The sequence below is a fragment of the Macrobrachium rosenbergii genome, chromosome 4, assembly GCF_040412425.1.
Source record: "Macrobrachium rosenbergii isolate ZJJX-2024 chromosome 4, ASM4041242v1, whole genome shotgun sequence".
NCBI lineage: Eukaryota > Metazoa > Arthropoda > Malacostraca > Decapoda > Palaemonidae > Macrobrachium > Macrobrachium rosenbergii.
In genome coordinates, this window is record NC_089744.1 from 57,103,511 (window position 1) to 57,117,936 (window position 14,426).

A 14,426-nucleotide genomic window follows, 5' to 3' on the forward strand; every position below is an offset into this window, starting at 1 on the left:
TCGTCGTCAAGGGCACTAAACTGACTTTTCGTTTAGAGTCCTTATGTATAATCCTTCGTAAATTTAAAGTTTTTGATGTATGTTCCAGATTTATGAGAAAATATCCTTGATACGATAATAAATGTTTTTCATAAGAGGAGCAAAAAGTTGCTATTATATGTATTAGTAAATACCAGAGTTTTGTAGTGGAGGTTCTCTCTCTCTCTCTCTCTCTCTCTCTCTCTCTCTCTCTCTCTCTCTCTCTCTCTCTCTCTCTCTCTCTCTCTTTGTTATACAGTAAAGTGGGGTGTTCGGGAATTTCGGATGATGTTTGGAACAAGAGAAGGGAGTATTGGACGTGGAATACAGCAAAGTACGAGAGAAATTAGAATTGTTTTTGGAGAAATTTGTATGAATCATCCTCAGATTAGGTTCCTTGACCTTGTATAAGTCAACAAACAAGCTCATAAATACAGTTCTTGGTAGAATATTGTGTGATGTGAGGATTTATCGACATTTTGAGTTGGAATTGATTTCCTTTTTCGTTTCTGTCGCTCTATGACAATGTCGTAATGTTCTTATTGTTCTTCTGTTCATTAACCTTTGGTTATATATTCGGTAAAATTTAGTTTTTATAATGTAAAAAACATTATTTGCATATCTTTCTATGCTCTAGGATTACCAGGTAACTAACTAGAAATGGAAAGAATTGTTGAAATCGTAGGCATTAATGGCTCTATTATTTAAGATTCTATTGTAAAGGAAGGTCATCCCAGAATAGTTCAGCTGAACGAGCGTAGAAGCTACAACCACCAACAAATCCATGGAAAAGGGCAATTTTTCTTTTCTCTTCCATTTCTTGTTTTGTTTTAGATCCGTCATTTATAAGACCAAACAAAAATATAACGAATAATAAATAAGTCTTAAAAAGAGTAAAACGCATAAGGATTGATTAAGAACAACTCGTAAATCTTCGCGTGTTAATTAAGAAGTTTGCCGTTGGGATTGTGTGCGTATGTACTTGATGAAGGCTGCACTATATTTCAGCCAAGATTAAAATAATTCCGTGAAGCCTTTTAGCCTGGTTTGAGGCGGGAGGCGCAGGTCTGATGTGCGATATCTTCATTGCTTTTCCTTTAAGTATTTGGTAGGTGGAAGCTGATAAGATTGAAGTAGGATTCTTCCTTTCTTCATGTAGTAACTCTTTTTGCTGAAGATGTTAAGTATTTTGATTGCTTCGTTAAGTGTGATTAAGGAGCAGGTCGTTACATCAGTTGGTGAACCTCTCCTTTTTTCATTTGTTCTTCGGAGGCAAACTTATAACATACTGACATACACACACACTAGATGATGAATGAACGGCTCCATGAAGTATCCCGGCTCATGGTGTGCACGCAGCTTAGTCGTCTGGCAGTTTCGATTGGTTATTGTTCAGCTTCCAAACCAACGGCCATCACACAGAGGCCCTCAGTGCCCACGCCCGGGCCAAATGTATGGAAACCGATAGTTAACCAGAGACCATGCAGGCCTTCTTTAGGTGGAAGTACCTCCCTTAGAGGCAAGATAAATAATGAAGGCTAAAGAGTGACATCAAGTTTTGAATATGCCATTGTCATGATGCTAGTGATTTAAACCTGAAAATTATTTTTATGGTATCCAGTTAGCCTATGAAGAGCTACGATGCTTAGCTTTATTTTTAAAGCTTAGGCCCCGTTTAAAATTACAAACGAATATGTGTTTAATGAAGGAAAAATCAAAAGAGTATTGGATTATATCTAGAGGCCGCATTGGTGAAGTGCACTGCGTGCAGACGTAATCATCCAATTCAAGACGTGCAGCGCAGCCAGCAGGTTTGAAAAGGATGTCTGCGATTTCCCTGTACTATCCATTTCTTCTGTCCCGTGTTTCCTTGTGCATCTAATCGGAAGGTGTCCAGTTTCATACCTGTGTATTCAGTGGTAATATAAGTAATGCTGTTGAATTAATTATCGGTAAAACATTTTAAATATTTATTATTATTATTATTATTATTATTATTATTATTATTATTATTATTATTATAAAGATGCTGAGTAATTATTTTATTTTTTTTTTTATAATTTCAGGTGCCTGAATCCGCGATCAGCGTTAATATACGAGTTACCACCGGTAGGAGGTAAGTCGAAAAAAAAAACGAGAAGGGAGAGGTGGAAAAAATGAAAGAAAGCACAGAGAGAGAGAGAGAGAGAGAGAGAGAGAGAGAGAGAGAGAGAGAAAAGGATAAAAGTATCACTCTATCGGAACGATACTCCATTTGGTCCGGAATCCATAAAATTTTATGGCTCATTTTAGAAATGTACCAGGTTCTGATATTAAGCAAATGGCGATTGGCATGCGCTTGGCCTCGTGTGGGTGTGCATGTTGCTTTTTAGGTATTGCCGTTCCGAGTAAGAGATTTCTCTCTCTCTCTCTCTCTCTCTCTCTCTCTCTCTCTCTCTCTCTCTCTCTCTCTCTCTCTCTCGTGTGTGTGTGGTAATTCTTTTTCAAAATCTTGAACTGCTGTTGAACGAATACAATATTTTTTCATTTAGAATTTCCGTAGAACCAGCGTATCGTAATATAGTGAAAACTATTCCAGCGCACCATAAATACATTTTGATCTGTTGCGTATGTTAGATCGCTGACATTTCCAAGTAAAGAGATAGTAAACTTTATGAAACTTCTCTCTCTCTCTCTCTCTCTCTCTCTCTCTCTCTCTCTCTCTCTCTCTCTCTCTCTCTCTCTCTCTCTCTCTCTCTCTCTCTCCTGTCAAAATCATCAGATAAGAAAATTCTCGCTAGAATTTATGGTGAGTTGACGTTTATCAGTAGAACCAGAGAGATGAAAGACTGGAGACGGAACGCGTTGGTTTGGTGTCCAAGAACCGGTAACAGGGAATATGTTTAACCGTCTCACCTGATAATAAGAGTAAAGCATATAGAGTGGATTCTTGTCACAATTGTAATCGCAATTTTACTGCAAATGGAGCAGCAGGAAAAATCTGAAAGTCTCTGTTGCGTTTCTGTCTCTCTGTTATTATATGTGCAAAGATTTAAAAATGTGTTTCGTCTGCATGGTTGGTTTGTTTGTGTTTTAAAACTGTTCTACAAGCTTGCGTTTTCTTCTGAGGCGATTTTTATGTGTCATTTCAAAATTAGGTGCTAAGAGAGAAGGATAAATATGTTTTCACATATGTTTGTCGTAGTTATTCTAGATTTATGTTAAACACAGCTGTCTTTTTTTGTTAGATTTTGTAGTATTATGAAATATCTCTCTCTCTCTCTCTCTCTCGTAAGCTGGCATCTCTCTCTTTTCATAGGTACTATTTCGGTCGCTGTTCCAATTATTAAGCGGCCTCTAAACCTTTCCAGTCCACCTCTCCTGTTATTTCCTGTGGAAAGCAGTAATCATCGAATTACACGGTTCGGTGACTGCGTCTTCACTTCTGCTGACACGCTGTGGAATTCTCTTCCTGCTTCTGCTTTTTCCTGACAGATTTTGCATCCATTAAGAGAGAGGTTTTAACATTGACTCTCGGACTTGACTTGCTATTTAATTAACCATTAAGTCGCCGAATGAGTTTTATATCAGGCCCATCCGCACACCACGGCTTTTGGAAATCAGGGGACTGAGCAGGCGGTCTGCTTCACCCTCAGACCGCATCCTTCACGAGTCACTCATCCTGCCAATCATCCAATCAAAGGATGTGGCACTCGTCAACGAGGAACGCTTCTGCCAGAATCACAATCGCTTACGAAAACCGCGCGGATTAGGAAGTCTCTTCAAGTTGTTCTTTTCTCTTTTCTTTCTTTGTTTTCTTGATTTTGCAGTGTGGATCTTCGTGAAAGTGTACATATTTAACTTTCATCTCTCTCTCTCTCTCTCTCTCTCTCTCTCTCTCTCTCTCTCTCTCTCTCTCTCTCTCTCTCTCATACATACACACACACAGGTATAGCATGCATAATATATATATATATATATATATATATATATATATATATATATATATATATATAAATTTTTATATATATATATATATATAACATAATGTTTGTGTTGCAATTCCATTATGCTGCAGTGCATCAAGAGCTGTTGGTGGCACCTACAGGACTATTATTTAGTCTACCACTCTGTGGGACTTCGTAGCATCTTGCTTCTGCTTCTGTTGTCGATTATGTATTAGTCCGCCATAGCGTATAGATTTACTGCTCCACTCGTAAACACAACAAAACACTTATTCCAATCAATTTTTATCTTATTAAGAGCGTAATACAGCCGTTCCCCATTTTTTAAAGTGTCCTTTTAAGATTCTGTTTTCTCGCCCACTTTCCTTCCTCTTCGTCAGTGGCGTAAACCTGCCCCTTTTCTTATGCTATTGCGGATGACGCAGCTTCCATACTTCTTCAGCTTTCTCCTGCTGATCGTATTAAATGCTAATTGTTATTTCTCAACTCTCAAGTAGACATTGAAGACTTATATGGTTGCTGATCCCATTATTTTTTAATAATCCAAAACCACTGGTAAGCCTTTCCTCACTATTTCTGTGCATTCTCCGAACCAATTGTTCTCATTGGAAACGAAATTTTACTGTAGAAGAGTTCCTCTTTCTCTTTGATAGCCCTGGAACACCTGTGAGACCACCTTGTCGCTTTTGAAGTATATTTTGTTGACAGTGCTTGGCTTCCTAATTGTGCATTTCCCTCCTCTCCCAAGATTATTCCGTACATTATCTCCCTGCTTTAGTGATCCTTGATTCCCTTGTCTCTTTTTTTTTTCGTTTCTTTTCCTTCAAACCTGGGCTAGGTAAAGACAGTAGTTTGCCGTACCAGGAGCCCACAATTAAGAGAGTTGCCACACTTTTTGGCTATGAACTTAGATTAGTATTTTTACGGTAATAATGAGTCTGTCCAAAACGATCCTGTTCTATTTGGCTGCGTAGGTGTAAACAAGTTGAGGCTCTCTCTCTCTCTCTCTCTCTCTCTCTCTCTCTCTCTCTCTCTCTCTCTCTCTCTCTCTCTCTCTCTCTCGTTTTATGTAATATAAAGTCTCTCTCGTTTTATGTAATATAGAGTCTTGTAGGATTCAGGTATTTTTCTGTTTTGAGTACTTTACACCCAGGGCATAAAAATGAGATTCCAAGCCTTACACAACATCTTTGTGGATTTCTTCACCATCATTATTACTGTTAGATTTTCGATGAAACATATTAATATTAATAGTATCGTACTGACCGATTTTATGGCAGATATAGAGGAAAAATTCCGATACAAATACCTCTATATCTGAAATTTATGGTGAAATGTTGATGATATAGGTCGTATAACATGGTGGCCATGCTGGATTTTGCTGAGGACTCGAAAACATTTCCAGAAAGGCTGGTGGAGCATTTTTTTTAATATATATATATATATATATATATATATATATATATATATATATATATATATATATATATATATATATATATATAATATGTGTGTGTGTGTGTATTATCTAAACATGCAGTCCAGTGAAAGCTGTTAAACTGATATCTACCTCCTGGTAAATTCGGTTTTGCCGTCCAGTTTATTCATTGGTCACGTTACTCAGAATTTGTAAACGCTGTAAAACTATGAAACCATTTGTCTGGTTTCATTCCAATCCAGTGTTTAAAGATGAATAGAAAAAAAAATTAAAAGAATATAAAAAGTGAGTTTAGAAAAAAATCTGTTCCGAGATAGATAGACAGATAGATACGTAAATAGATCAAACGTTTATTGACCACAACATTATACAGTTAATAATAATAATACAAGTTCTTAAATGTGGTCCGACAAAAAGAAAAAATATACGTAAATCTTAAGAGTCAAAACAATCCAAAACCAGAACATTTCAGCTACGGAGAGAAGCGTCGGTGGCTGAAATGACGATGAACATAAAAAGCGCTGAAAGGTGAAATACAGAAATAAATGAACGTACAAGTGGAAAGGAAATGGAAATAAACAGCAAATGAAGATAAAGAGACTGAAAATAATGGAGAATTAGAATGATAGTAATATGAATAATAATAAACTTCACAGCAGGTAAGGTATAATATCGTAATGTTAATGATAATGTCATTTCCGAGTGGTATAATTATCCTGCGTTCAAGCACACTGTCTGAAAGAAGCACTTCCCAAGTAAGGTGGGAATGACCCAGTTTCTTTTGGTTTGCTGCCGCAGACCCTACATAAATAGGAAACGGACGTAATTACCTCCTGAAGTCTCTTCTTTTAAGCTGGAAAGGTTGTAAAGGGAAGCATAAGTAATGAAGATGGTGATGATAACGACGAAGAAGAGGAGTGAAGAATGTGATGAGAAAGAGGAGGTGTTGGATTGGGATGGCATCAGTGGTAGATGTTAAGTAGCATATCTCTTTAAAACATCAGAGCGGAGGGCTTGATATTCACCATGGTCGTTAAACCATATCCTGTGGTGCTTCCACAAATGCCTAGTAATTAACGGCAAGAACTAGAATAAGACTCCCAGCAATAAAGAAAAGTTCGGTTCCTTATTTTCAAGTTGATTGGCATCTTAAAACCGAGTTATTTATAATTCAGGAATAAGTACTACTTGAAAATGGTTAACTTAATTCTCTCTCTCTCTCTCTCTCTCTCTCTCTCTCTCTCTCTCTCTCTCTCTCTCTCTCTCTCTCTCTTAGTCATCATATCATTATATTCTGTTGTTCATTTGTATATGATTCCCTTCTGTGCAGTGACTGCATAATGCGGGCTGTAAGAAATTCTTGTTCGAGAATTGATTTTTATCCCTTCTTGTCGTCGCGCCAGATAATTTCCGGTTAGTATGGCGTTTGTGCATGCTTCAGCGTCGGCATCTTGGGTTCAAAACCTAGTGTTCATTTCTCTTCCAATTTCGTCCTTTTTTTGTGATGTAACGTTTCAGTTCTTTGTAGACAACATCATAATGTTACTCTTAATGAATAGCAAATTACATAGATTTTTTCGAGAATCTTCAGTTACTTGTAATTGTTCTGTGGGTTTTATCTAGTTTCTCTTTGAGCTAGATTATTATATATATATATATATATATATATATATATATATATATATATATATATATATATATATATATATATATATATATATATATATATGTATATATATATATATATATATATATATATATATATATATAATTAACTGCTGATTAATTCGTGTAATCAGTTGTTTGCAACACACTCATACTCACATATACTCACACACATGGACCACTACTTATAAATAACACGGAAGACTTGAACGCTTTCATCTTGGATATATTTCTCACCGATATTCTGGCATCCAGTGTCTTGGAACGAAAAGAAGTAACTTTCCACTAAAGTATTTGAACTTGAGTCAGGAGAAAAAGTGGTCCAGCTCTGTACTACCATGATATCACAAAGGTTGGAATCTGGGTGTTGATAGAGCTACAGTTCATTCTCAAAATTTTCAGTAGAATATGGTGCCTGGTGTAACTGTACACAGCACAGTGTATGCATATATATATATATATATATATATATATATATATATATATATATATATATATATATATATATATATATATATATATATATACACACATACATATATATATATATATATATATATATATATATGTGTGTGTGTGTGTGTGTGTGTGTGTGTATATATACCTGTATATATATATATATATATATATATATATATATATATATATATATATATATATATACCACAAATATCAAGCTATGAATGTTGTGTAATGTATTTAAATATAAAAAAAATGTCACGATGTATTTAACAATATAAAATATAATATATATATATATATATATATATATATATATATATATATATATATATATATATATATATACATTCATACATACATACATACATACATACACTAATAATTTGATAATTAAACCAAGACTGAAAGCCTTCACGGTGTCTAACTGCGAGCCCTTTATGTCGTGGATAGTTTACGTATCGCTGAAAGCAGTTCGTGATTTTCTCTCAGTTTGCATTGTTTACATTCCTGGCTCTCAGTGCTGGAGGTGCGCCCATGAAGCTCAAGACCCCTTATCTTCATTCTAAGGCGACTTTAGAAAGGCGGCAGTGGTTATCTGGAGTCCTTGTCTGACATTAACTCTCCTGCTTTACTCCGCTTTTAAGGCGGCCTCTGCTTCTGCTGCCGCTCCATCCTATTCAGAACAGCGTAGACAGGAGGAAAGAAAATAGGAGTTGGAGAAGATAGAAGTCTGGAGAGAGGAAGGATGAGGGGTCGTCAGGAAGAGATAGCTTTGTCAGGCATTTCAGATTCCGCTGGCCCTCTCGTCCTTCTCCTGGCTCTTACACCGCTGTTCCTTGTGTTACCTTCACTCACCTCTCGTTACCTTTGAAGGTGATGTCGAAGAAATTATCTTCAGGAAGCCAGTTATTATGAAATATCCAGTATTCACGGAGCATCTCTGTATAGATTTCGGAAACTCTGTCTTCTCATATAAGATATAGAAAGTTCTCCTCTCTCTCTCTCTCTCTCTCTCTCTCTCTCTCTCTCTCTCTCTCTCTCTCTCTCTCTCTCTCTCTCTCTCTCTCTCTCTCTCTCAAAAGTTTGATTCGGAAAAGTAGTATATTTGTCTAAAGGGTAGACATCTCGATCGGTAATCTGCCATAAACTGTTGATATACAACCAGTGTAAATTTAATGTTAGTTTATGAGGAACTACCACTTTGTAGGACTTACCCTGTCATGAGGTGTCAATATTACATTAGTTCGTAGGATTCCACTAGTATTAGTGTATTTTTTTCAGGTGTGCTGTGTTATTGGCTTACCTGTTTACTGAATCTTACTGTAAATTTGACGTTTAAAGTTCTTACTTATATCTTGTTAACATTATTGTTGTTTCCTCTTATTGATATTATTAATGATAAGAATGCCTAGTGAGATATAGCCCAGTCAGTATCAGAAAATTTTGTTAAGTTACCTTGTGAAGTGATGAGTCATCATTTTACAAGGTAACTTATTAACTCAATTATCTGATACTGAAAAATCAAGTTAGTCATCACTGATGACTAACTTGATCTCTAAAAAACGGTTTATTTAAAATATTTAGGAGATGTCAGAGGATTTCTTATTTTAAGGTTGATAGTGTGACTTTATAAGTTAGTGAATTTGCAGTTTGCAAAGGGTTACATGTGCAATATGGTTAAAGATCTAGAGAACTATGCCCAAAGTAATATCAGTAGAATAAGCAGAGTACGTGATTTTATGACGAAGATTTAAACTGAATCGAAGTTGGAGTAAGTGCTGCTTTTTAACTGAGGTAAAAGGTTTAACTCTTTTATGAAGAACAGTATGTAGAGATCTTGTCCTTATATGAGAAAAATTCTCCATACGAAGACGAATAAGTAGGCATACCACATAGATATGAAGGAGCTGCTGTTCATCATTCACAAAACACTTACAGCCTGTTAGAAGCAGTGTTAATTAGACTTTTGTCCAGATTCTCATAGGAATAGGGGTTTCTGAGAGAAGAATAGTCTGTTGATGAATGAGTAGTACAAGGAAGGTTATGAAAGATGTTATTAATTTAGGGGAGGAAATAGTAGAGGAGAGAACAAATTTACGAGGGACAATAGTAGAGAGTGAAGAAGGACAGATGTAGCATCATCATCCACTGCAAATACACGAGGGTGTTAAAAACTGAATTGAGTTTACGGAGAGAGAGCGAGAATGAAGTCATAGGCAGCGAGTAAGGCTAACAGAGCCAAACCACACCTTGTCGAAAGCATGAAATATATAAAGTGAAATGGCAGAAGGTTATGAGAATCCAAGTGTTAGAGAAGGTGAATGATAATTTTATTTTCTTAGCTATTAGCGATATCAGAAGTATGGTCAGTGGGGCAGTAATTGGAGAGGTTAAAGTATTACCCCTTCTTTGGAACAGACTATGCCAAGATTCATTTTCGAGATGAAAGATAAAACCGTTATTTTGGTTGAAACAGGAAAAGACAAAGTACATGAGAAAGAATGAATCCCTGAATGTTAAGAAGCTCGATGTTAACATCATTTGCCGTTGAACCATCCAGAGATGACTTGGAGGTAGGACTGTATCCAAAGAAGTGATTTTCTTTCGCAAAAAAAAAAAAAAAAAAAAAAAGTCCGTGCAGAATCGATATTTAGATCAAAAGAGAGGGAATTATCCATTTACAAAAGTCTAGAATATCATTTTGACCGAAAAAGAAGATGAATTGAAACTTTTTCGCCTTTCAAAGTAATTTAAACCAGATGTAATATGAGATTTCTGTGGTTTACAGCAGCTTTATAAACGGGTTAAGGGAAAGCACAACTTTACTGAAGTGAAGCGGTATGCCCTGTCGTTAGCATGGTTAGCTAAACTCAGATTGTATGTGTATGTATAGTATATATATATACACATATTTGCTTATTTATGTATATATCTATGTATATATAATTATATATGTATATGTATATATATACATATGTATATATAATATATATTTGTGTCCGTGGTTGTGTCCCAGGCCCTTCTGCCTGCAATTTTATGGTTTACAACGGCAGGGCGTGATGATATACAGAAGCAAATAAAAGAAATTGGTGAAAACTCTAAATTAGGTTGTGATCAGGAGATAAAAACAAGATCTGATCACAAGTTTGTGGGCTTGCAGTTTAGGGGATCGCGTAGGATGTCTGATGCTTTGTCCCAGATCGATGAAATTTATATATAGAAACATAAAAATAAAAAGTTTTAGAACCTTCAACCATTTTTTAAATGTTTCAGCTTTGTTTAGTGGCTAATGGTCTTAGGTCAAAAACTTGAAAAGATTCGCAGATTATATAACAATATAAATTTGAAGAACCACCAGCTACTAAAAAAGCGAGAGAGAGAGATTGGGATTCGTGTTTGTTGGATTGGGCTTCAGCCTGTTTTTCATTCCTGTCATTGCTGAAATTAAAGAGTACGATGCTAGTTTCCGACGCAAGTCTCGTCACGTACATTCACTCATGCCAGAATGACTTTGTAAACTAGGGTGTTGCTCTCATTTCCAAAGCCCTGTGACACACATTCCTCTGTGAATAAAGTTGATTTCGATTAGTGTCCTCGCTGTTGAACTTGGATACCAAAGCGCAATACCGCCCATGTAGCCTTGCCTCTTTTCACTTCCTGTCAACATTGTTCCATGCCCAAAGTTGACAAAAGGTTATGAGGGGTGTTGCTCCCCCTTATTGGCGATTCCATCCTGTTTATATGGCTAATCTTGATGTCGGTGTCTTTAATATCCAGTAGAGCGTCATCTCTCTCTCTCTCTCTCTCTCTCTCTCTCTCTCTCTCTCTCTCTCTCTCTCTCTCTCTCTCAAGTATTGTGTCTGAATAATACATCAATAAATTTTTATGTCAGATCATTAATTTAATTTACTTTTTGTTTGTTTTGAATTATTTTTTTCGCATTTTTATTTAATTTCATCCTTTTTGTTTAGTTTGTTATAGTAAACCTGTTCAAGTAATTATCTTTTTCATGCAGTCATCACTTCATCAACTTTTCAGTTCAACTGTGCGGCCACCTGTAACACTATATTTTTTAAGTTAACAGTATATTGTGTCGAAGTTATAATTTAGAGTGGTTATCAGTGTTATTTCATCTATATACATCTTATTTTTATGTGCATGTACTGTAAACTTTGTTCTTCTTCAAGATCGTTGTGCTATTGACTAGTTAAGATATGAATCATTAGTTCTAGTAGCCTGGTAGGGGTATTAGGATTTAAGTAAGTTATCCATAAGCGTATTAATGGTGCATTTTCTGTGATGTTGAAGAGTTATCCATGAGCATAATAGTGGTGCATTTTCTGTGATGGTGATCGAGTACCCGTTTTCTTTTTCAGATGTCAAACATGGGGGTAACAGCAAGAAAAGGATTGGTTTCGGAAAGTTCCTAAAAACGTTAAAGAGAGATTTGAAAAGGTCTTCGGGCACGACGAAGAACAATAAGAATCGATTGACTCATAATTTAAATAATCTACCAAGGGTAAGAATTCATCATAACGTAACATTCATACGAATCATTAATGAAAACCTAGCCTTAGCTAAATAGGCATAGCTTGTGGTTGCATTAGTGTCTAGTGTAGGTTATCTGTAAATATTTTCATTATACATAGATACATATAGCTTAGTTACCTATAGAAGAGGAATAATTCATGTCACTTGAATGCAGTTAATATCCCAAGAAATGAGATAGAAGTGAAGTATGTAAATACATTGGTCCAACTTAAAAGTTTGGGTTTGTATGATAGAAATAGTTCATAGTTTTATTTGTGTGAAGAACAGAATGTTTTTACATGCTTGATGCCAAGCCTAGTCTCTTATGATAGATGATGTGGAAAACTGCATTGGTTAATAAAATACAACGCTTTTTCTTCATTTTTACGATCACATATGCGATATTTTTCGAAGATGTCATTACGTTATTGGTAATGTAATTACCACACACAATTTAACACAAGGATATGCTTACTTGCTTCATTTATTTGTTGTAATGAAATCATTTTTGTGTCCAACAAAAGAATTATGGACATATGTGATTTTTGCTCTTTAAAAATGGAGGAAACTATATTTTTTAATCAGTGCTTTTGAATTTTGAAAATTAGCTCTTTTAGGCATTAGATAGCTAAAAATAAGGGAAACTTGTTTGGCAATCGGTGATTAGCAAATCTTATAGGATTTTCTTAATCACCGATTACCCATGTGATTGTATTTCCTTCTTTAATGTTATATAATACTTAAACTGAAATTACCTTTATTAATTACAGATGTTTTCAATTGGAATTTATCTTTTCATATTAGGAAATTATTATTTATCCTTATGTGTTCTTAGACAGATAATTATCCAATATAAGTATACATAGTGATATGATACATAAACTCCCCGAAAGCTGCTTTGTTTCATAATTCAAATGCCTAAAATGACAATTGGACGACTATGATGTCATGCATGTGTGTGGTGGTTTGAATTTGGAGTGTGTGCGACAGAACGTAGGACAGATGAAGTAAAGCCTCTTAACGACGGCAACTATATACTCCGGGTATTGACGCATTCATTTTCAACTTTGTTATGAATTGAAATGGCCCCCTGCCCCCTACCAACCCCACCTCTCTCCTACCCTTCGAGACTTGTTGTTGATATCCCTCCCTCATCTTTTCCTTGTACATAATATAAGCTTTAGGCGACAACAATAGACAGCTCCTTGGGCTGGGTTTGTGCTCAGATGCCTCAAGATATGTGTGTTCAGCTTCTGACCTTGTTTGGATAGGACCTCCCGTTTCGTGGACATTTGCTTTCAGCTTATATGGGCGGCTGTGTTTACTCTTGATAACCAGAATCTTGGAAGATGATGAGGTTCAGATGGTTTGTTTGAGAGAGAGAGAGAGAGAGAGAGAGAGAGAGAGAGAGAGAGAGAGAGAGAGAGAGAGTGAGAGAGAGAAAGGTGATGACGAACAAAGTGTATTAATTTTATTTTATAAGGCAATTAATTACAAATGACTCTCTGTTAACTTTAATTTTAAAAAATATAAAGATTACTAACCCTAGATGAACCCAGTGTCAATAGTTGAATTGAGAGACATGAGTATGTGTTACATGATACTAGTTTAACTGTGTGAAACTTTTCATATCAGTAGGAAGATGATCTAGAACGTAGTCATATCTGTCACTGATATGCGTCTTAGCAATTAGATGTTTATTCATTTGTGCATTTGTGTGCTGGAGTTGATGAGCAAGGTGCGTAAAAGTGTACGTATATGAAATAAGGAACAGATTATCAAATATTGTTTTAAGGTGCAGATTGAGGAGGTACGCCCAATTGTATATATAGATGAAATGGGAAGAGAGAGCGTTAGATATAAACTTAATTACGGATTTTAAACATGCCCCTATGCATTGGAGATACTGTTGCTTCTTATATTGAGGTCGTGTGGGGTGTTTAATATTGGCCATACTCTCCAACCTTTGCATATAATTATGGCCATGTTTTAATCATCCCACCGCCACCATCTGCTCCCATGTTGCCTTCCCTCCCTCTTATGTTTGCATGGTGTGTTTATGCATGGATTCGACCCCCTCCTCATATCCCTCTGCAGAACTATGGTGAGACAGGTCTGAGTACCACGCCGCTGGTCATGCTGCCTGGATACTCTTCCCCAGCCTCCTCCAGGGGCTCACACTCCACCCACTCCCACTCCAGCCACTCACACTCCAGCAGCCATTCTAACCAGGCCTTCGTCTCTGCCTCGGCACCTGGTACTCCTGGGTCTTCGGGACCAGTCCGAGATTCAGGTCTGCAGGAGGCCATCGAAAGGGTAAGTCTGTGAGTTAACCTCCTCCCAAGACCTCACTGATCGCCTATCGTCTC

General features: G+C 36.2%; 1 protein-coding gene across 1 annotated transcript in view; it reads left to right on the plus strand.

The window, feature by feature from the left end:
- LOC136837770 (uncharacterized) overlaps window positions 1-14,426 on the plus strand; it is a 1,038,075-nt gene that overhangs the window by 779,290 nt on the left and 244,359 nt on the right. The window contains exons 6-8 of the mRNA XM_067102702.1: window positions 2,085-2,134; window positions 11,904-12,046; window positions 14,155-14,373. Of these exons, the coding sequence (XP_066958803.1) occupies window positions 2,085-2,134; window positions 11,904-12,046; window positions 14,155-14,373 (412 nt within the window). The remainder of the gene's footprint in view (window positions 1-2,084; window positions 2,135-11,903; window positions 12,047-14,154; window positions 14,374-14,426) is intronic.